Source organism: Petromyzon marinus, unplaced genomic scaffold (genome assembly GCF_048934315.1).
Source record: "Petromyzon marinus isolate PM22_M1 ecotype Great Lakes invasive population unplaced genomic scaffold, UKy_Petmar_22M1.pri1.0 PM_Scaffold_54, whole genome shotgun sequence".
NCBI lineage: Eukaryota > Metazoa > Chordata > Hyperoartia > Petromyzontiformes > Petromyzontidae > Petromyzon > Petromyzon marinus.
The window spans coordinates 465,680-489,786 of NW_027423546.1; the positions used below are offsets into that span (position 1 = coordinate 465,680).

Consider the following 24,107-nt stretch of genomic DNA (forward strand, 5'->3'; position numbering starts at 1 on the left):
GAAGATGTAACAGAGAGATACCCGGCCACACCACGTGAACCACAAGATGTGACAGAGAGATTCGGCCACACCACGTGAACCAGAAGATGTAACAGAGATGACCGGCCACACCACGTGAACCAGAAGATGTAACAGAGATATATCCGGCCACACCACGTGAACCGGAAGATGTAGCAGAGATATTCGGCCACACCACGTGAACCACAAGATGTACAGAGATACCCGGCCACACCACGTGAACCAGAAGATGCAACATAGATATTCGGCCACACCACGTGAACCAGAAGATGTAACAGAGACCCCGGCCACACCACGTGAACTAGAAGATGTAACAGAGATATCTGGCCACACCACGTGAACCAAAAGATGTAACAGAGACCCCGGCCACACCACGTGAACCAGAAGATGTGACAGAGATATCCGGCCATACCACGTGAACCAGAAGATGTGACAGAGATACCCGGCCACACCACGCGGACCAGAAGATGTAACAGAGATATCCGGCCACACCACGTGAACCAGAAGATGCAACATAGATATTCGGCCACACCACGTGGACCAGAAGATGTAACAGAGAGATACCCGGCCACACCACGTGAACCAGAAGATGTAACAGAGATACCCGGCCACACCACATGAACCAGAAGATGTGACAGAGATACCCGGCCACACCACGTGGACCAGAAGATGTGACAGAGATACCCGGCCACACCACGTGAACCAGAAGATGTGACGAGATATCCGGCCACACCACGTGGACCAGAAGATGTGACAGAGATACCCGGCCACACCACGTGAACCAGAAGATGTGACAGAGATATCCGGCCACACCACGTGAACCAGAAGATGTGACAGAGATATTCGGCCACACCACGTGAACCAGAAGATGTGACAGAGATATCCGGCCACACCACGTGAACCAGAAGATGTGACAGAGATATCCGGCCACACCACGTGAACCAGAAGATGTAACAGAGAGATACCCGGCCACACCACGTGAACCACAAGATGTGACAGAGAGATTCGGCCACACCACGTGAACCAGAAGATGTAACAGAGATGACCGGCCACACCACGTGAACCAGAAGATGTAACAGAGATATATCCGGCCACACCACGTGAACCGGAAGATGTAGCAGAGATATTCGGCCACACCACGTGAACCACAAGATGTACAGAGATACCCGGCCACACCACGTGAACCAGAAGATGTAACAGGGATATCCGGCCACACCACACACCACGTGAACCAGAAGATGTGACAGAGATACCCGGCCACACCACGTGAACCAGAAGATGTGACAGAGAGATCCGGCCACACCACGTGAACCAGAAGATGTGACAGAGATACTCGGCCACACCACGTGAACTAGAAGATGTGACAGAGAAATCCGGCCACACCACGTGAACCAGAAGATGTGACAGAGATATCTGTCCACACCACATGAACCAGAAGATGTGACAGAGAGACCCGGCCACACCACGTGGACCAGAAGATGTGACAGATATCCAGCCACACCACGTGAACCAGAAGCTGTGACAGAGATATGCGGCCACACCATGTGAACTAGAAGATGTGACAGAGATACCCGGCCACACCACGTGAACCAGAAGATGTAACAGAGATATCCGGCCACACCACGTGAACCAGAAGATGTGACAGAGATATCCGGCCACACCACGTGAACCGGAAGATGTGACAGAGAGAGTCGGCCACACCACGTGAACCAGAAGATGTGACAGAGATATCCGGCCACACCACGTGAACTAGAAGATGTGACAGAGATACCCGGCCACACCACGTGAACCAGAAGACGTAACAGAGACCCCGGCCACACCACGTGAACCAGAAGATGTGACAGAGATACCCGGCCACACCATGTGAACCGGAAGATGTGACAGAGATATCCGGCCACACCACGTGAACCAGAAGATGTGACAGCGATATTCGGCCACACCACGTGAACCAGAAGATGTGACAGAGATAGCCGGCCACACCACGTGAACCAGAAGATGTGACAGAGATACCCGGCCACACCATGTGAACCAGAAGATGTAACAGAGATATTCGGCCACACCACGTGAACTAGAAGATGTGACAGAGATATGCAGCCACACCACGTGAACCAGAAGACGTGACAGAGAGAGCCGGCCACACCTGCACCACGGCCTTGGACCCCGACACCTCAAGCACTTGTCCGCTACGGCGAACCCCGTCAGGCAGGGTCAGGTGAACGATCTCCGCATATTTGGGGAACTGTGCGGTGGGGAGAGGGCAGAGGGGGCAAGTGTTGTTACACAGACACAGGCAAAGGTCCCCCGTGTAGCCTGTGACAGGCTGTAGGGGCAAGTGCTGTTACACAGACACAGACAAAGATCCCCCGTGTAGCCTGTGACAGGCTGTAGGGGCAAGTGCTGTTACACACACAGACAAAGATCCCCCGTGTAGCCTGTGACAGGCTGTAGGGGCAAGTGCTGTTACACACACAGGCAAAGGTCCCCCGTGTAGCCTGTGACAGGCTGTAGGGGCAAGTGCTGTTACACACACAGACAAAGATCCCCCATGTAGCCTGTGACAGGCTGTAGGGGCAAGTGCTGTTACACACACAGACACAGGCAAAGGTCCCCCGTGTAGCCTGTGACAGGCTGTAGGGGCAAGTGCTGTTACACAGACACAGACAAAGATCCCCCATGTAGCCTGTGACAGGCTGTAGGGGCAAGTGCTGTTACACAGACACAAAGATCCCCCGTGTAGCCTGTGACAGGCTGTAGGGGCAAGTGCTGTTACAGACACAGACAAAGATCCCCCGTGTAGCCTGTGACAGGCCGTAGGGGCAAGTGCTGTTACACACCCAGGCACAGGCAAAGATCCCCCGTGTAGCCTGTGACAGGCTGTAGGGGCAAGTGCTGTTACACACAGACAAAGATCCCCCGTGTAGCCTGTGACAGGCTGTAGGGGCAAGTGCTGTTACACACAGACAAAGATCCCCCGTGTAGCCTGTGACAGGCTGTAGGGGCAAGTGCTGTTACACACACAGACACAGACAAAGATCCCCCGTGTAGCCTGTAACAGACTTTAGGGGCAAGTGCTGTTAGTAGCGAGTAGCAGCGCTACCTATGAAGGCCGGAACGGCACACGAGGGGGGGTGGGTGGCCAGCACCACCACGCCCGGCCGCCTTTGTCTCCCCAGTGCCGGCGATGTTCACTACACCGCTACACCAGGTACTCATTTGAGGCTGAGCCGACCTAGGGGAGGCCCAGGACCGGTTCGAGACAATCGTCACCTACGGTGTTGGCCGTGAGCAGGAATTGAACTCGGGTCACCAGGTTTGTAACGTAGCGCTAACCACTACACCTACACACACACACAACAACAACCGCCATTCGCCACTAAGTGGCGGTGACGTCACCACGACGCTTGTGCCAGGCTATGTGCACCCTGAGGCCACGTGAAGTGTCGAACGCCCGCTGGCAGGAGGTCACAGGGCAGACCCAGCAGGTGCCACGGGTCGACTCACTGAGATGACTGGCTGATGCACCACCTGTGCCCCCTACTGTGCCAACCTGCTGTGCTTTAGCCACCCGGCGCTCCGCTCGTTGTTGTGAGCGTCGCTCCTCCGCCCTCCGTTGTTGTTGGAGGGCGACTGCCTCCAATTGCCCAGTAGCATCCTTCACGAGCCTCCTCCACAGAGGCCGATCTTGACACCGCTGGTACCAGTCATCGGCAAGTCCACTCAGCTCCACGTCCTCCTGTACCACATCACTCCATCTCTTCTCTAGCCCATGCCGCACCCATTTAGCCCCCTCGATCCGGCCGAACAAAAGCTGTTTCGGCATGCGGTGGCTGGGCATGCGGGCTACATGACCCAGCCAACGCAGCCTTGCCTGCCGGAGGAGATCACCAATGGGACCTTGCCCAGATCTTTCAAGGATTTGTGAGCTCCTCGCACAATCCAGCCTGGTTAAACCCAGGATGGATCGTAGGCAGGCCAGCCTAAATGTTTCTAACCGGCGAAGATCTTCCATTAGGGGGGTCCATGTTTCGCAAGCGTAGAGAAGGGAGGGAATGACCGTGGCCGAGAAGACCTGAAGCTTAGTGCGGAGCGACAGACCAGGTAGCGTCCACACAGCATTATGCAACCGATGAAAAGATATTGCCGCTCAACTGATTCGGAGTGAGACCTCTGCTGTTTTATATCGAAGCCGGTCATGAGCACACTGCCCAGGTATGGGAAACTCTCCACAACTGCTCCATCACAGATTGGGAGTAGTGGGGGTGGAGTGTCCGATGGAACAAAATACCCAGGCAGGTGCTTAGTTTTGGTGGGGCTGATGGTAAGGCCGCACCTCTTAGTGGCACGCTCCAGTCTCAGCAGCAGCGTCTCCAACTCCTCCTCTGACTGAGCAGCTATTACCACATCATCAGCATACATAACGTGGTTGAGCAATAGGGAGCCATCCCTTGACCGCACCCGGGCATCGATCAGCCTCCCATTATATCTGTACCAGATGGAAATCCCTCCGGCACAGCTACTGAAGGCTTCAGGAACTACGTGGTCAAAATAGATGTTAAATAATGTGGGAGCCAGAGGACATCCCTGTCGCACCCCAAGGTGAACAGGGAATGGCTCTGACTCCCGGCCACGTAGTTTTACTCGGGCCCGCTCACCATCATGAAGGTCCTTAATGATCGTGAGCAGGGGGTCAGGGACTCCAAAAGCACGAAGAACAACCCAGTGCCCAGGCCTACTGATGGTATCATAGGCCTTGACCAGGTCAATAAAGCAGAGATGTAGGTCTTGTTGGAATTCCCTACACCTCTGTTGTAACAAATGGACAGAAAATATGGCATCTGTGCAGGACCGCCCTTTCCTGAAACCGCATTGGGGCTCTGCAAGCCTCTCCTCAGCGTGCCTAGCCAGGCGATGTTGAATAATCCTTGCCAGGACCTTTCCCGGCACACTGAGGAGTGAGATGCCCCTGTAGTTGTTACAGTCTGTGCAGTCCCCCTTCTTAAAGATGGGGACCATCAGGGCATCCTTCCAATCCTGCGGAACCCGTCCAGTGGTCCAGACTGTTGTTATGATGTCATATAGGGCAGTCTATGCACAAACGCCACCCTCCCTCAGGATTTCGCTTGGAAGATCATCTCTGCCCGCTGCCTTTCCTGGTCTCAGACTCTGGATCGTCTTCAGTACTTCCTCAACAGATGGCACCTCAGCCAGCCACTCACAGAGGGTGACTTCCTCCTCCAATATTTGAGGCACCGCAGCCTCAGCAGGATCATCCCCACTTTATGCCACGATGTTTTCCTGGCTGAGGGATTTCCCCTCCCCCAGGACCTCACAGAAATGCTCAGCAAATTTGCAAACCTGTTCCTGGGGGTCGGAGAGAGGATCACCATTCTTTCCCCTAATGATGGTAATAGGTGTGGCGCTGCAGGTTACTTTTTTGATGGTGTTAAAGAGCGATTTGTGATCGCGGGCCACTGAGGCAGACTCCATCTCCTCAGCAACCCGCGACCACCACCCATCCTTGCAGCGCCTCACGGCTCTCCGAACCACCGAGCGAAGGCTGCGGTAAGCCTCCTCATTCTCCGACGTGGAATGCTCTGTCAGCCAGGGTCTCTGGGGAGGTCTGGACCGTGTACCCAAAGCAGCCATTGCAGCTGCATGAGCCAGTCCTAAACCTTACCCATTTCCCCTCGACATCAGGAGTGGGGGACGATGCCAACCCCAGCTGCAAATGACGATGAAATTCTCGCTTGCAACTTTCGTCAGCTAGCTGAGACCATGTCACCAAGGGTTTAAATGGGGTCCTGGGTATACACCCACCACCGGAGTGGAAGAATGGCAGGCGCATCTTCCAGATGACAAGTCGATGGTCAGAGGGCAGATCAGCTCCACGGTAGGTCCTAGTGTCAAGGACATGGGCCCGCATCCGCTGTTCCGTCACTATGTAGTCCAGCAGATGTTCTTGCTTGGACCCGGCACGCATCCATGATGTGGTGTGGATGTGCCGATGCCGGAACAGCGTATTGGTAATTACAAGCCCATGGGCTGCACAAAGTCTAGCAGCCTCTTGCTGTTGTTATTGAGCTGATCTGGCCCATGCCCTCCAATCACTCCAGACCAGGTGCTAGCATCATGACCAACTCGGGCATTGAAGTCACCCAACATGATGACTCTATCCCGAGGGGCCACTTTAGCCACCACCTGTGACAGGAGGTCATAGAAGGCATCTGACTCATCGGCCTTGCCTGCATCCCTCCACGGATGTTCGTCTTCGGTGGGGTCATAAGTAACCACGACCACCACTCCTCGCCTCCGGTTGATGGGAAGGCGAGCCCAAAGCAGCCTGGGGCTTACAGCTTCCCACACCTCACCGCCACGCTCCCACGCCCCCTTCATTCTTTTGAATGTTGTTTGGCAGTCTGCTGCCCCGAGTAGAGGACTGTGCACCCCTCGTGGTGGCAGGAGCCAGAGCCGGTCCACCGGACCTCCTGAATACCGCAGAGATCCAGGCGGTACCGGTCCAGCTGCCGAAAGAGTGGCAGCCTCTCCTCCGCGGTGAGCGTTCGAACATTCCACGTGGCCACACGAAGTGGCTTTTTGTTGTTTCTGGAGGAGCCCCGAGGTTAAGGATTCAATCTCCTGGCTCCGCCAAATGGGGTTTGGCCAGGAGACGTCATAGACGCCTGTCCCCCCCGGGGCCTCCGGCATAAGCTTATTAGTTAGATATCTTAGACGTGGTTTAGTGGTAATTTATTGAAGGTGGAGGGGTCACCAGCCCCTCGCACCCGTTCAGAGCCCCCGTTTGGCCGCTGTGGTGGTTACAAAGGCCATGAAGGGAGGAGCCAATCGGAATTGTCCCTCCCCCCACAGCACTGTCCATGTAAGCGTTGCCCATCCGGCACCACAAGGAGGTAGGGGGTTGTTTTGACACAGAGACACACAGACACACACACACAGACACACACACACACACAGACACACACACACAGACACACCCACATGACGTACCTTCACTTGATCCAAAATCACCAGTGGTCCATTAACGCCAGAAACCGTCTTGTAAGCTGCAACACACAGACACACACACAGATATACACACAGATATACAGATATACACACACAAGATAGACACACAGATATGCACAGATAGACACACAGATATACACACACAGATAGACACACAGATATACACACAGATAGACACACAGATATACACACACAGATAGACACACAGATATACACACACAGATAGGCACACAGATATACACAACTGCCATTCGCCAATAAGTGGCAGTGACATCACCACGACGCTTGTGCCGGGCTATGTGCACCTTGAGGCCACGTGAAGTGTCGAACGCCCGCTGGCAGGAGGTCATGGGGCAGACCCAGGTGCCACGGGTCGACTGACTGAGATGACTGGCTGATGCACCACCTGTGCCCCCTACTGTGCCAACCTGCTGTGCTTTAGCCACCCGGCGTTCCGCTCGTTGTTGTGAGCGTCGCTCCTCCGCCCTCTGTTGTTGTTGGAGGGCGACTACCTCCAACTGCCCAGTAGCGTCCTTCACGAGCCCCCTCCACAGAGGCCGATCTTGACACCGCTGGTACCGGTCATCGGCAAGTCCACTCAACTCCACGTCCTCCTGTACCACATCACTCCATCTCTTCTCAAGCCCGTGCCGCGCCCGTTTAGCCCCCTCGATCCGGCCGAACAAAAGCTGTTTCGGCATGCGGTGGCTGGGCATGCGGGCTACATGACCCAGCCATCGCAGCCTTGCCCGCCGGAGGAGCTCACCAATGGAACCTTGCCCAGATCTTTCAAGGATTTGTGAGCTCCTCACACAATCCAGTCTGGTTAAACCCAGGATGGATCGTAGGCAGGCCAGCCTAAATGTTTCTAACCGGCAAAGATGTTCCATTAGGGGGGTCCACGTTTCGCAAGCGTAGAGGAGGGAATGACCGTGGCCGAGAAGACCTGAAGCTTAGTGCGGAGCGACAGACCAGGTAGCTTCCACACAGCGTTACGCAACTGACACTACTAGCTATCTAGTGGCTAGCTAGTGGCTAGCTAGCGGCTATCTAGTGGCTAGTAGCTAGCTAGTAGCTAGCTAGTGGCTACTGGCTAGTAGCTAGCTAGTGGCTAGTAGCTAGCTACTACTACATAGACAACTACACACTACATCTCACAACCTCGTCTGAGTGAGTACTACTTAGACAACTAATACTTAGCTAGTGTCTAGCTAGTAGCTACTGGCTAGTAGCTAGCCACTAGCTAGCTAGTGGCTAGTAGCTAGTGGCTAGCAGCTAGCTAGTGGCTAGCTACTAGCCACTAGCTAGCTGCTAGCCACTAGCTACTAGCTAGCTACTAGCTAGCTAGCTACTAGCCACTAGCTAGCTACTAGCCACTAGCTACTAGCCATTAGATAGCCACTAGCTAGCTACTAGCTAGCTAGTGTCTAGCTAGTTAGCTATTGGCTAGCTAGTGCTAGTGTATGTAGTGTGTTGTGTCTATGTAGTAGTGTCTATGTAGTGTGTAGTGTCTATGTAGTAGTGTCTATGTAGTATGTAGTGTCTATGTAGTGTGTAGTGTCTATGTAGTAGTGTCTATGTAGTGTGTAGTGTCTAAGTAGTGTCTATGTAGTGTGTAGTGTCTATGTAACAGTTGTCTATGTAGTACTCACTCAGACGAGGTTGTGAGATGTAGTGTGTAGTTGTCTACGTAGTGCCTATGTAGTGTGTAGTTGTCTATGTAGTGTCTATGTAGTAGTGTCTATGTAACAGTGTTTATGTAACAGTGTCTATGTAGTAGTGTCTGTAGTGTGTAGTTGTTTATGTAGTAGTGTCTATGTAGTAGTGTCTATGTAGCAGTGTCTATGTAGTAGTGTCTATGTAACAGTGTCTATGTAACAGTGTCTATGTAACAGTGTCTATGTAGTAGTGTCTATGTAGTGTGTAGTTGTCTATGTAGCAGTGTCTATGTAGTAGTGTCTATGTAGCAGTGTCTATGTAGTAGTGTGTATGTAACAGTGTCTATGTAGTAGTGTCTATGTAGTGTGTAGTTGTCTATGTAGCAGTGTCTATGTATGTAGTGTCTATGTAACACTCACTCAGACGAGGTTGTGAGATGTAGTGTGTAGTAGTGTCTATGTATGAGTTGTCTAAGTATTTAGTAGTGTCTATGTAACAGTTGTCTAAGTAGTACTCACTCAGATGAGGTTGCGAGATGTAGTGTGTAGTGTCTATGTAATAGTGTCTATGTAACAGTGTCTATGTATGAGTTGTCTAAGTAGTACTCACTCAGACGAGGTTGTGAGATGTAGTGTGTAGTGTCTATGTATTAGTGTCTATGTAGTAGTGTATATGTAGTAGTGTCTATGTAGCAGTTATCTATGTAGTAGTGTCTATGTAGTGTCTATGTAACAGTGTCTATGTAACAGTGTCTATGTAGTAGTGTCTATGTATTAGTGTCTATGTAGTAGTGTCTATGTAGTGTCTATGCAACAGTGTCTATGTAACAGTGTCTATGTAACAGTGTCTATGTATGAGTTGTCTAAGTAGTACTCACTCAGACGAGGTTGCGAGATGTAGTGTGTAGTGTCTATGTATTAGTGTCTATGTAGTAGTGTCTATGTAGTAGTGTCTATGTAGCAGTTGTTTATGTAGTAGTGTCTATGTAGTGTCTATGTAACAGTGTCTATGTAACAGTGTCTATGTAGTAGTGTCTATGTAGTAGTGTCTATGTAACAGTGTCTATGTATTAGTGTCTATGTAACAGTGTCTATGTATGAGTTGTCTAAGTAACACTCACTCAGACGAGGTTGTGAGATGTAGTGTGTAGTTGTCTATGTATTAGTGTCTATGTAGTAGTATCTATGTAGTGTCTATGTAACAGTGTCTATGTAACAGTGTCTATGTAAGAGTTGTCTAAGTAGTACTCACTCAGACGAGGTTGCGAGATGTAGTGTGTAGTAGTGTCTATGTAACAGTGTCTATGTAAGAGTTGTCTAAGTAACACTCACTCAGACGAGGTTGCGAGATGTAGTGTGTAGTTGTCTATGTAGTAGTGGCTATGTAGTGTGTAGTGTCTATGTAACAGTGTCTATGTATGAGTTGTCTAAGTAACACTCACTCAGACGAGGTTGCGAGATGTAGTGTGTAGTGTCTATGTAGTAGTGTCTATGTAACAGTGTCTATGTAACAGTGTCTATGTAACAGTGTCTATGTAAGAGTTGTCTAAGTAGTACTCACTCAGACGAGGTTGCGAGATGTAGTGTGTAGTAGTGTATATGTATGAGTTGTCTAAGTATGTAGTAGTGTCTATGTATGAGTTGTCTATGTAGTACTCACTCAGACGAGGTTGCGAGATGTAGTGTGTAGTAGTGTCTATGTAGTAGTGTCTATGTAGTAGTGTCTATGTAGCAGTTGTCTATGTAGTAGTGTCTATGTAGTGTCTATGTAACAGTGTCTATGTAACAGTGTCTATGTAGTAGTGTCTATGTAGTAGTGTCTATGTAGCAGTTGTCTATGTAGTAGTGTCTATGTAGTGTCTATGTAAGTGTCTATGTATTAGTGTCTATGTAACAGTGTCTATGTAACAGTGTCTATGTAACAGTGTCTATGTATGAGTTGTCTAAGTAACACTCACTCAGACGAGGTTGCGAGATGTAGTGTGTAGTGTCTATGTAACAGTGTCTATGTAACAGTGTCTATGTATGAGTTGTCTAAGTAGTACTCACTCAGACGAGGTTGCGAGATGTAGTGTGTAGTAGTGTATATGTATGAGTTGTCTAAGTATGTAGTAGTGTCTATGTAAGAGTTGTCTAAGTAACACTCACTCAGACGAGGTTGCGAGATGTAGTGTTTAGTTGTCTATGTAACAGTGTCTATGTAACAGTGTCTATGTAGTGTCTATGTAACAGTGTCTATGTAACAGTGTCTATGTATGAGTTGTCTAAGTAGTACTCACTCAGACGAGGTTGCGAGATGTAGTGTGTAGTAGTGTCTATGTATTAGTGTCTATGTAGTAGTGTCTATGTAGTGTCTATGTAACAGTGTCTATGTAACAGTGTCTATGTATGAGTTGTCTAAGTAACACTCACTCAGACGAGGTTGCGAGATGTAGTGTGTAGTAGTGTCTATGTAACAGTGTCTATGTAGTAGTGTCTATGTAAGAGTTGTCTAAGTAACACTCACTCAGACGAGGTTGCGAGATGTAGTGTGTAGTAGTGTCTATGTATGAGTTGTCTAAGTATGTAGTAGTGTCTATGCAAGAGTTGTCTAAGTAACACTCACTCAGACGAGGTTGTGAGATGTAGTGTGTAGTAGTGTCTATGTATTAGTGTCTATGTATTAGTGTCTATGTAGTGTCTATGTATTAGTGTCTATGTAGTGTTTATGTAACAGTGTCTATGTATGAGTTGTCTAAGTAGTACTCACTCAGACGAGGTTGTGAGATGTAGTGTATAGTGTCTATGTAACAGTGTCTATGTAACAGTGTCTATGTAGTGTCTATGTAACAGTGTCTATGTAACAGTGTCTATGTAAGAGTTGTCTAAGTAACACTCACTCAGACGAGGTTGTGAGATGTAGTGTGTAGTGTCTATGTATTAGTGTCTATGTAACAGTGTCTATGTAACAGTGTCTATGTAATAGTGTCTATGTAACAGTGTCTATGTATGAGTTGTCTAAGTAGTACTCACTCAGACGAGGTTGCGAGATGTAGTGTGTAGTAGTGTCTATGTATTAGTGTCTATGTAGTGTCTATGTAACAGTGTCTATGTAACAGTGTCTATGTAAGAGTTGTCTAAGTAACACTCACTCAGACGAGGTTGCGAGATGTAGTGTGTAGTGTCTATGTAGTAGTGTCTATGCAAGAGTTGTCTAAGTAACACTCACTCAGACGAGGTTGCGAGATGTAGTGTGTAGTGTCTATGTAACAGTGTCTATGTAACAGTGTCTATGTAAGAGTTGTCTAAGTAACACTCACTCAGACGAGGTTGCGAGATGTAGTGTGTAGTGTCTATGTAACAGTGTCTATGTAGTAGTGTCTATGTAAGAGTTGTCTAAGTATGTAACAGTGTCTATGTAAGAGTTGTCTAAGTAGTACTCACTCAGACGAGGTTGTGAGATGTAGTGTGTAGTAGTGTATATGTATGAGTTGTCTAAGTATGTAGTAGTGTCTATGTAAGAGTTGTCTAAGTAACACTCACTCAGACGAGGTTGTGAGATGTAGTGTGTAGTGTCTATGTATTAGTGTCTATGTAACAGTGTCTATGTAACAGTGTCTATGTAACAGTGTCTATGTAACAGTGTCTATGTAAGAGTTGTCTAAGTAGTACTCACTCAGACGAGGTTGTGAGATGTAGTGTGTAGTAGTGTCTATGTATTAGTGTCTATGTAGTGTCTATGTAACAGTGTCTATGTAGTAGTGTCTATGTATGAGTTGTCTAAGTAGTACTCACTCAGACGAGGTTGTGAGATGTAGTGTGTAGTAGTGTCTATGTATTAGTGTCTATGTAGTGTCTATGTAACAGTGTCTATGTAACAGTGTCTATGTATGAGTTGTCTAAGTAACACTCACTCAGACGAGGTTGTGAGATGTAGTGTGTAGTGTCTATGTATTAGTGTCTATGTAACAGTGTCTATGTAACAGTGTCTATGTAATAGTGTCTATGTAACAGTCTATGTATGAGTTGTCTAAGTAACACTCACTCAGACGAGGTTGCGAGATGTAGTGTGTAGTAGTGTCTATGTATTAGTGTCTATGTAGTAGTGTCTATGTAGTAGTGTCTATGTAACAGTGTCTATGTAACAGTGTCTATGTAGTAGTGTCTATGTAGTAGTGTCTATGTAACAGTGTCTATGTAGTAGTGTCTATGTAACAGTGTCTATGTAGTAGTGTCTATGTAGTGTCTATGTAACAGTGTTTATGTAACAGTGTCTATGTATGAGTTGTCTAAGTAGTACTCACTCAGACGAGGTTGTGAGATGTAGTGTGTAGTGTCTATGTAACAGTGTCTATGTAACAGTGTCTATGTAGTGTCTATGTAACAGTGTCTATGTAACAGTGTCTATGTATGAGTTGTCTAAGTAACACTCACTCAGACGAGGTTGTGAGATGTAGTGTGTAGTAGTGTCTATGTAACAGTGTCTATGTAACAGTGTCTATGTAATAGTGTCTATGTAAGAGTGTCTATGTATGAGTTGTCTAAGTAGTACTCACTCAGACGAGGTTGTGAGATGTAGTGTGTAGTGTCTATGTAACAGTGTCTATGTAACAGTGTCTATGTAGTGTCTATGTAACAGTGTCTATGTAATAGTGTCTATGTAAGAGTGTCTATGTATGAGTTGTCTAAGTAGTACTCACTCAGACGAGGTTGTGAGATGTAGTGTGTAGTGTCTATGTAACAGTGTCTATGTAACAGTGTCTATGTAGTGTCTATGTAACAGTGTCTATGTAATAGTGTCTATGTAAGAGTGTCTATGTATGAGTTGTCTAAGTAGTACTCACTCAGACGAGGTTGTGAGATGTAGTGTGTAGTGTCTATGTAACAGTGTCTATGTAACAGTGTCTATGTAGTGTCTATGTAACAGTGTCTATGTAATAGTGTCTATGTAAGAGTGTCTATGTATGAGTTGTCTAAGTAGTACTCACTCAGACGAGGTTGTGAGATGTAGTGTGTAGTAGTGTCTATGTATGAGTTGTCTAAGTATGTAGTAGTGTCTATGTAAGAGTTGTCTAAGTAGTACTCACTCAGACGAGGTTGTGAGATGTAGTGTGTAGTGTCTATGTAGTGTGTAGTGTCTATGTAACAGTGTCTATGTAAGAGTTGTCTAAGTAACACTCACTCAGACGAGGTTGTGAGATGTAGTGTGTAGTGTCTATGTAACAGTGTCTATGTAGTGTCTATGTAACAGTGTCTATGTAACAGTGTCTATGTAACAGTGTCTATGTATGAGTTGTCTAAGTAGTACTCACTCAGACGAGGTTGTGAGATGTAGTGTGTAGTAGTGTCTATGTATGAGTTGTCTAAGTATGTAGTAGTGTCTATGTAACAGTTGTCTAAGTAACACTCACTCAGACGAGGTTGTGAGATGTAGTGTGTAGTAGTGTCTATGTATTAGTGTCTATGTAGTGTCTATGTAACAGTGTCTATGTAACAGTGTCTATGTATGAGTTGTCTAAGTAACACTCACTCAGACGAGGTTGTGAGATGTAGTGTGTAGTAGTGTCTATGTAACAGTGTCTATGTAGTAGTGTCTATGTAGTGTCTATGTAACAGTGTCTATGTATGACTTGTCTAAGTAGTATTCACTCAGACGAGGTTGTGAGATGTAGTGTGTAGTGTCTATGTAACAGTGTCTATGTAACAGTGTCTATGTATGACTTGTCTAAGTAGTACTCACTCAGACGAGGTTGTGAGATGTAGTGTGTAGTAGTGTCTATGTATGAGTTGTCTAAGTATGTAGTAGTGTCTATGTATGAGTTGTCTAAGTAGTACTCACTCAGACGAAGTTGTGAGATGTAGTGTGTAGTTGTCTATGTAGTAGTGTCTATGTAGTGTGTAGTGTCTATGTAACAGTGTCTATGTAACAGTTGTCTAAGTAGTACTCACTCAGACGAGGTTGTGAGATGTAGTGTGTAGTGTCTATGTAACAGTGTCTATGTAGTAGTGTCTATGTAGTGTCTATGTAACAGTGTCTATGTATGACTTGTCTAAGTAGTACTCACTCAGACGAGGTTGTGAGATGTAGTGTGTAGTGTCTATGTAACAGTGTCTATGTAACAGTGTCTATGTATGACTTGTCTAAGTAGTACTCACTCAGACGAGGTTGTGAGATGTAGTGTGTAGTAGTGTCTATGTATGAGTTGTCTAAGTATGTAGTAGTGTCTATGTATGAGTTGTCTAAGTAGTACTCACTCAGACGAGGTTGTGAGATGTAGTGTGTAGTTGTCTATGTAGTAGTGTCTATGTAGTGTGTAGTGTCTATGTAACAGTGTCTATGTAACAGTTGTCTAAGTAGTACTCACTCAGACGAGGTTGTGAGATGTAGTGTGTAGTGTCTATGTAACAGTGTCTATGTAGTAGTGTCTATGTATGACTTGTCTAAGTAACACTCACTCAGACGAGGTTGTGAGATGTAGTGTGTAGTGTCTATGTAACAGTGTCTATGTAACAGTGTCTATGTAGTAGTGTCTATGTATGAGTTGTCTAAGTAGTACTCACTCAGACGAGGTTGTGAGATGTAGTGTGTAGTAGTGTCTATGTATTAGTGTCTATGTAGTGTCTATGTATGAGTTGTCTATGTAAGAGTTGTCTAAGTAGTACTCACTCAGACGAGGTTGTGAGATGTAGTGTGTAGTAGTGTCTATGTATTAGTGTCTATGTAGTAGTGTCTATGTAACAGTGTCTATGTAGTAGTGTCTATGTATGAGTTGTCTAAGTAGTACTCACTCAGACGAGGTTGTGAGATGTAGTGTGTAGTGTCTATGTATTAGTGTCTATGTATTAGTGTCTATGTAACAGTTGTCTAAGTAGTACTCACTCAGACGAGGTTGTGAGATGTAGTGTGTAGTAGTGTCTATGTAACAGTGTCTATGTAACAGTGTCTATGTAAGAGTGTCTATGTAACAGTTGTCTAAGTAGTACTCACTCAGACGAGGTTGTGAGATGTAGTGTGTAGTGTCTATGTATTAGTGTCTATGTATGAGTTGTCTAAGTATGTAGTAGTGTCTATGTATGAGTTGTCTAAGTAGTACTCACTCAGACGAGGTTGTGAGATGTAGTGTGTAGTGTCTATGTAACAGTGTCTATGTAGTAGTGTCTATGTAGTAGTGTCTAAGTAGTACTCACTCAGACGAGGTTGTGAGATGTAGTGTGTAGTAGTGTCTATGTAACAGTGTCTATGTAACAGTGTCTATGTAAGAGTGTCTATGTAACAGTTGTCTAAGTAGTACTCACTCAGACGAGGTTGTGAGATGTAGTGTGTAGTGTCTATGTATTAGTGTCTATGTATGAGTTGTCTAAGTATGTAGTAGTGTCTATGTATGAGTTGTCTAAGTAGTACTCACTCAGACGAGGTTGTGAGATGTAGTGTGTAGTAGTGTCTATGTAGTAGTATCTATGTAGTTTGTAGTGTCTATGTAACAGTGTCTATGTAAGAGTTGTCTAAGTAGTACTCACTCAGACGAGGTTGTGAGATGTAGTGTGTAGTAGTGTCTATGTAGTAGTATCTATGTAGTTTGTAGTGTCTATGTAACAGTGTCTATGTAAGAGTTGTCTAAGTAGTACTCACTCAGACGAGGTTGTGAGATGTAGTGTGTAGTAGTGTCTATGTAGTAGTATCTATGTAGTTTGTAGTGTCTATGTAACAGTGTCTATGTAACAGTTGTCTAAGTAACACTCACTCAGACGAGGTTGTGAGATGTAGTGTGTAGTAGTGTCTATGTAGTAGTATCTATGTAGTGTCTATGTATGAGTTGTCTATGTAAGAGTTGTCTAAGTAGTACTCACTCAGACGAGGTTGTGAGATGTAGTGTGTAGTAGTGTCTATGTATTAGTGTCTATGTAGTGTCTATGTAACAGTGTCTATGTAACAGTGTCTATGTAGTAGTGTCTAAGTAGTACTCACTCAGACGAGGTTGTGAGATGTAGTGTGTAGTGTCTATGTAACAGTGTCTATGTATGAGTTGTCTAAGTAGTACTCACTCAGACGAGGTTGTGAGATGTAGTGTGTAGTAGTGTCTATGTAACAGTTGTCTATGTAGTGTCTATGTAACAGTGTCTATGTAACAGTGTCTATGTATGACTTGTCTAAGTAACACTCACTCAGACGAGGTTGTGAGATGTAGTGTGTAGTAGTGTCTATGTAGTGTCTATGTAACAGTGTCTATGTAACAGTGTCTATGTATGAGTTGTCTAAGTAGTACTCACTCAGACGAGGTTGTGAGATGTAGTGTGTAGTAGTGTCTATGTAACAGTTGTCTAAGTAGTACTCACTCAGACGAGGTTGTGAGATGTAGTGTGTAGTGTCTATGTAACAGTGTCTATGTATGAGTTGTCTATGTATGAGTTGTCTAAGTAGTACTCACTCAGACGAGGTTGTGAGATGTAGTGTGTAGTAGTGTCTATGTAGTAGTGTCTATGTAGTAGTGTCTATGTAACAGTGTCTATGTAACAGTGTCTATGTAGTAGTGTCTATGTATGACTTGTCTAAGTAGTACTCACTCAGACGAGGTTGTGAGATGTAGTGTGTAGTAGTGTCTATGTAGTAGTGTCTATGTAGTAGTGTCTATGTAACAGTGTCTATGTAACAGTGTCTATGTAAGAGTGTCTATGTAACAGTTGTCTAAGTAGTACTCACTCAGACGAGGTTGTGAGATGTAGTGTGTAGTAGTGTCTATGTAACAGTGTCTATGTAACAGTGTCTATGTAACAGTGTCTATGTAAGAGTTGTCTAAGTAGTACTCACTCAGACGAGGTTGTGAGATGTAGTTTCGCGTCACGGCAGCCGCGTGTTGCCGAGAGCCCGAAGCGCCACCACCACCACTACTACGTTGTTGATGTTGTTGTTGTTGACGTTGTTGTTGTTGACGTTGTTGTTGTTGGTGGTGTGAGAGGTTCTGAGTCCTCCCTGCAATGACGGTCGCCATTATCGTCGTCGTCTTCCTGCTGATGATGATGATCAGCTCCGCTCGCCTCTGACTGACTGTGTGGGTGACTGCGTGGGTGACTGACTGACTGGCTGTGTGGGTGACTGACTGACTGGCTGACTGGGTGTGTGACTGACTGTGTGGGTGACTGTGTGAGTGACTGATCGCCTGTGCTGGCTGACTGACTGACTGGCTGACTGGCTGGGTGACTGGCTGACTGACTGGCTGGCTGGGTGACTAACTGGCTGGCTGGGTGAGTGACTGATCGCCTGTGTGACTGACTGACTGACTGCCTGGCTGACTGACTGGCTGGGTGACTGCCTGGCTGACTGACTGACTGGCTGGCTGGGTGACTGACTGACCGGTTGGGTGACTGACCGGCTGACTGACTGACCGGCTGACTGACTGACCGGCTGACTGACTGACCGGCTGACTGACCGGCTGGGTGACTGACTGGGCGAGTGGCTGGATGGACGCCTGCCTGCTGCTGACTGCCTCAGCGTTGTGGATGGACGGGCGGTTGGAAAAAGGGGGCGGGGTTTGGGGGCTTTAAGAGGGCGGGGTTTGGGAGGGGGCGGAGTTTAAGGGGGGGTGGAGGGGAGAGGGTGGGGGCCAGGGGGAACGAGGGAACCAATGGGACGACGCCGCGGTGGTCACGAGGGGTTGGCGGTTGGGCGCGTGACGCGGCTGCTGACGTCACCCGTCACGAGGCGCGGCAAACTCCGATGACGCAGTGCGGCTCAACTTCCGGAAGAGGAAGACGTCTTCCGGAATGGGAAGGAAGGGTGTAAAACATTAAGAAAACTTCCGGAAGAGGAAGATGTCATCCGGAATGGGAAGTTAGCTTGTGAAACTGTAGAAATACTTCCGGAAGAGGCAGACTTCTTCCGGAATGGGAAGTTAACTTGTGAAACTTTAAGAATACTTCTGGAAGCGGAAGACGTCTTCTGGATTGAGTAAAGTTGGCTTTTGGAACCCTAAGAATACTTCCGGAAGGGGAAGACGTCTTCCGGAATGGGAAGTTAGCTTGTGAAACTTGAATAATATTTCCGAAAGAGGAAGACGTCTTCCGGAAGAAGAAGCAATTGGCTTTTGGAATCTTAAGAAGACTTCCGGAAGAGGAAGACGTCGTCCGGAAGAGGAAGTTGGCTTGTGGCACTTTAAGATTATTTCCGGAAGAGGAAGACATCTTCAGGAATGGGAAGTTAGCTTGTGAAAAATTAATAATACTTTTGGAAGAGGAAGACGTCTTCCGGAAGATGCAGTAAGATTGTGGAACATTAAGATGACTTCCGGAAGAAGAAGACGTCTTCCGGAAGAGGAAGTTGGCTTGTGGAACCGTAAGAATGATTCCGGAAGATAAAGTAAGATTGGGGAACATTAAGAAGACTTCTGGAAGAGGAAGACATCTTACGGAAGGAGAAAAGTTCGCTTTTGTAATATTAAGAAGACTTCCGGAAGAGGAAGACGTCTTCCAGAAGCGGAATATGTCTTCTGGAATAAGACAAAAAATAATAAGGGGCCGTTCATAAATGACGTCACGCGGTTTTGGCCGATTTTTGACCCCCCCCCCACTCAAATATGACGTCACAATGAGCTCCTGCAGGAGGCTCATGGGAAATGAGCCTCGTGCAGGAGGCTCATGGGAAATTATCTCCCTACCCTCTGACCAATCACCAGCCCGCGCTCGCCTTACCCACAACCCGACGCTGCGGGAGCCGCGGGCGGCTCCAACACCGCCCCCCCCCCCCCCACCACCACCCCCCACCACCGCCCCCCACCCCACCGCCCCCCACGATGCTTGGAAGTACTCTGACCTCCACCGCCCCCCACTTTGAACCCAGCCTACGGCGGGGGGGCGGGTGGCGGGAAGGAGCGGCAGCGGCGACAACACCGGAGCCGGGATCCGACTGGTCCGCAAAGGGCGGGAAAAAAATCCGGGGCTCCCGATTGGACGAAACGAGACGGGGAGGCCCATCGGACTTTTTTTTCCCGCCCTTTACAACCGTCGGATCCCAGCTCCGGTGTTGTCGTCGTCGTCGGCGCCGCGGCGACAACACCGGAGCTGGGATTTGACGGTCACAAAGGGCGGGAAAAATCCGGGGCTCCCGATTGGACGGGACGGGGAGGCCCATCGGACTTTTTTTTTCCCGCCCTTTACAACCGTCGGATCCCAGCTCCGGTGTTGTCGTCACAGGCGTCACGGTGCCCGTCAGCCTCGCGGGGTGGGGCTACCCAATTCTACCCCCACCCCCCATCCCCCACCCCACCCCCACCCCACCCACACCCCCGTGTGTGTGGTGTGTGTGTGTGGTGTGTGGTGTGTGTGGTGTGTGTGATGTGTGTGTGTGGTGTGTGTGTGGTGTGTGTGTGGGGTGTGTGTGTGGAGTGTGTGTGTGGTGTGTGTGTGGTGTGTGTGTGTGGTGTGTGTGATGTGTGTGTGTGGTGTGTGTGGTGTGTGTGTGTGTGGTGTGTGTGATGTGTGTGTGTGGTGTGTGTGTGTGGTGTGTGTGTGGGGTGTGTGTGTGGGTGGTGTGTGTGGTGTGTGTGTGTGGGTGGTGTGTGTGGTGTGTGTGTGGTGTGTGTGGGGTGTGTGTGTGGTGTGTGTGTGGTGTGTGTGTGTGGTGTGTGTGTGGGGTGTGTGTGGTGTGTGTGTGTGTGGTGTGTGTGATGTGTGTGTGTGGTGTGTGTGTGGGGTGTGTGTGTGTGGTGTGTGTGTGGGGTGTGTGTGTGGAGTGTGTGTGTGTGGGGTGTGTGTGGTGTGTGTGTGTGTGGTGTGTGGTGTGTGTGTGGTGTGTGTGGTGTGTGTGTGGTGTGTGTGTGTGTGGTGTGTGTGATGTGTGTGTGTGGTGTGTGTGTGTGGTGTGTGTGGGGGGTGTGTGTGTGGGTGGTGTGTGTGGTGTGTGTGTGTGGGTGGTGTGTGTGGTGTGTGTGTGTGTGGTGTGTGTGATGTGTGTGTGTGGTGTGTGTGTGGGGTGTGTGTGTGTGGTGTGTGTGTGGGGTGTGTGTGTGGAGTGTGTGTGTGTGGGGTGTGTGTGTGGGGTGTGTGTGTGGGTGGTGTGTGTGGTGTGTGTGTGTGGTGTGTGTGATGTGTGTGTGGTGTGTGTGGTGTGTGGTGTGTGTGGTGTGGTGTGTGTGTGGGGTGTGTGGGGTGTGTGGGGTGTGTGTGTGTGGTGTGTGTGTGGTGTGTGTGGTGTGTGTGTGTGGGGTGTGTGATGTGTGTGTGGTGTGTGGTGTGGTGTGTGTGGGGTGTGTGTGGTGTGTGTGTGTGGGGTGTATGTGTGTGTGTGGGGTGTGTGGGGTGTGTGTGGTGTGTGTGGTGTGTGTGTGTGGGGTGTGTGTGTGTGTGTGTGGGGTGTGTGTGTGTGTGGGGTGTGTGTGTGTGGTGTGTGTGTGGTGTGTGTGTGTGGGGTGTGTGTGTGTGTGGGGTGTGTGTGGTGTGTGTGTGTGGTGTGTGTGTGTGGTGTGTGTGGTGTGTGTGTGGGGTGTGTGCGTGTGGGGTGTGTGTGGGGTGTTCGTGTGTGTGTGTATGTAGTTGGCCGGTTAGCTCAGTTGGTTAGAGCGTGGTGCTAATAACGCCAAGGTCGCGGGTTCGATTCCCGTACGGGCCACACTCGTTTTGTCCGGCAAAACAACCCCCTACCTCCTCGCGGTGCCGGACGGGCAACTCTGTCGTGGACAGTGCTGTGGGGGGAGATCCAATTTTGATTGGCTCCTCCCCTCATGGCATATGTGTCCACCACAGGGGCTAAACGGGGGCTCTGGACGGGTGCGAGGGGCTGGTAACCCCTCCACCTTCAATTAATTACCACGAAACCACGAATTAAACTGAAATATGTAACTAATAAGCTTGTGCCGGAGGCCCCGGGGGGCCAGGCGTCTATGACGTCTCCTGGCCAAACCCCAATTGGCGGAGCCAGGAGATTGAATACCTACCCTCGGGGCTACTCCAGAAACAACGAAAAGCCACTACGGGTGGCCACGTGGAATGTTCGAACGCTCACTGAAGAGTAGAGGCTGCCACTCCTCTGTCGGGAGCTGGACCGGTACCGCCTGGATCTCTGTGGCATTCAGGAGGTCCGGTGGACCGGCTCTGGCTCCTGCCACCATGAGGGGTGGACAGTCCTCTACTCGGGGCAGCATACTGCCAAACAACAGGGAGTGGCTCTTCTTATGAACAAAAGAATGAAGAGGGCGTGGGAGCGTGGCGGTGAGGTGTGGGAAGCTGTAAGCCCCAGGCTACTTTGGGCTCGCCTTCCCATCAACCGGAGGCGAGGAATGGTGGTCGTGGTTACTTATGCCCCCACCGAAGGCGAACATCCGTGGAGGGATGCAGGCAAAGCCGATGAGTCAGATGCCTTCTATGACCTCCTGTCACAGGTGCTGGCTAAAGTGGCCCCTCGGGATAGAGTCATCATGTTGGGTGACTTCAATGCCCGAGTTGGTCATGATACTGGCACCTGGTCTGGAGTGATTGGAGGGCATGGGCCAGATCAGCTCAATAACAACGGTAGGAGGCTGCTAGATTTTTGTGCAGCCCATGGGCTTGTAATTACCAACACGCTGTTCCGGCATCGGCGCATCCACACAACATCATGGATGCATGCCGGGTCCAAGCAAGAACATCTGCTGGACTACATAGTGACGGACCAGCGAATGCGAGCCCATGTCCTTGACACCAGGACCTACCGTGGAGCTGATCTGCCCTCTGACCATCGACTAGTCATCTGTAAGATGCGCCTGCCATTCTTCCACTCCGGTGGTGGGTGTACACCCAGGACCCCATTCCAACCTAAAGTGGCCTGGTCTCAGTTATCTGATGAAAGTTGCAAGCGAGAATTTCATCATCGCTTGCGGCTGGGATTGGCATCGTCCCCGACTCCTCCTGATGTCGAGGGTAAATGGGCGAGGTTTAGGACTGTGACTCATGTAGCTGCAATGGCTGCTTTGGGTACGCGGTCCAGACCTCCCCAGAGACCCTGGCTGACAGAGGAGGTGTTCAGGATGGTTGAGCAAAAGCGACAGGCCCACTGTCATCGGCTACAGAATCCCACGTCAGAGAATGAGGAGGCTTACCGCAGCCTTCGCTCGGAGGTTCGGAGAGCCGTGAGGCGCTGCAAGGATGGGTGGTGGTCGCGGGTTGCTGAGGAGATGGAGTCTGCCTCAGTGGCCCGTGATCACAAATCTCTATTTAACTCCATCAAAATAGTAACCTGCAGCGCCACACCTATTACCATCATTAGGGGAAAAAACGGTGATCCAATCTCCGACCCCCAGGAACAGGTTCGCAGATTTGCTGAGCATTTCTGTGAGGTCCTGGGGGAGGGAAAATCCCTCAGCCAGGAAAACATCGTGGCACAAAGTGAGGATGACCCTGCTGAGGCTGCAGTGCCTCAAATATTGGAAGAAGTCACCCCCTGTGAGTGGCTGGCTGAGGTGCCATCTGCTGAGGAAGTATTGAAGGCGATCCGGAGTCTGAGACCAGGAAAGGCAGCGGGCAGAGATGATCTCCCAAGCGAAATGCTGAGGGAGGGTGGCGTTTGTGCACAGACTGCCCTATATGATATCATAACAACAGTCTGGACCACTGGACGGGTTCCGCAGGATTGGAAGGATGCCCTGGTGGTCCCCCTTTTTAAGAAGGGGGACCGCACAGACTGTAACAACTACAGGGGCATCTCACTCCTCAGTGTGCCGGGAAAGGTCCTGGCAAGGATTATTCAGCATCGCCTTGCCAGGCACGCTGAGGAGAGGCTTGCGGAAACCCAATGCGGTTTCAGGAAAGGGCGGTCCTGCACAGATGCCATATTTTCTGTCCGTCTGCTACAGCAGAGGTGTAGGGAATTCCAACAAGACCTATATCTCTGCTTTATTGACCTGGTCAAGGCCTATGATACCATCAGTAGGCCTGGGCTCTGGGTCGTTCTTCGTGCTTTTGGTGTACCTGACCCTCTGCTCACGATCATTAAGGATCTTCATGATGGTGAGCGGGCCCGGGTAAAACTACGTGGCCGGGAGTCAGAGCCATTCCCTGTACACCTTGGGGTGCGACAGGGATGTCCTCTGGCTCCCACATTATTTAACATCTATTTTGACCACGTAGTTCGTGAAGCCTTCAATAGCTGTACGGGGGGAATCTCCATATGGTACAGATATAATGGGAGGCTAATCGATGCCCGGGTGCGGTCAAGGGATGGCTCCCTATTGCTCAACCACGTTATGTATGCCGATGATTTGGTAATAGCTGCTCAGTCAGCGGAGGAGTTGGAGATGCTGCTGCTGAGACTGGAGCGTGCCACTAAGAGGTGGGGCCTTACCAATCAGCCGCACCAAAACTAAGCACGTGCCTGGGTATTTTGTACCATCGGACACTCCACCCCCACAACTCCCAATCGGTGATGGGGCAGTTGTGGACAGAGTGGAGAGTTTCCCATACCTGGGC

The 24,107-nt window shown here is 48.8% G+C and overlaps 1 protein-coding gene and 1 non-coding gene across 2 annotated transcripts in view; one reads left to right on the plus strand and one right to left on the minus strand.

The window, feature by feature from the left end:
- The window catches only part of LOC116937901 (V-type proton ATPase subunit B-like), a 63,061-nt gene extending 44,860 nt beyond the window's left edge, over positions 1–18,201 (minus strand). The window contains exons 1-3 of the mRNA XM_076064597.1: positions 17,485–18,201; positions 7,024–7,079; positions 2,159–2,257 (exon numbers count right to left, since the gene is read on the minus strand). Of these exons, the coding sequence (XP_075920712.1) occupies positions 2,159–2,257; positions 7,024–7,079; positions 17,485–17,665 (336 nt within the window). The 5' untranslated portion in view covers positions 17,666–18,201. The remainder of the gene's footprint in view (positions 1–2,158; positions 2,258–7,023; positions 7,080–17,484) is intronic.
- A 3,001-nt stretch (positions 18,202–21,202) lies between these two features.
- On the plus strand, positions 21,203–21,276 carry TRNAI-AAU (transfer RNA isoleucine (anticodon AAU)). The gene has a single exon. It is a non-coding gene; the product is annotated as a tRNA-Ile (tRNA).
- The last annotated feature ends 2,831 nt before the right edge of the window (positions 21,277–24,107 follow it).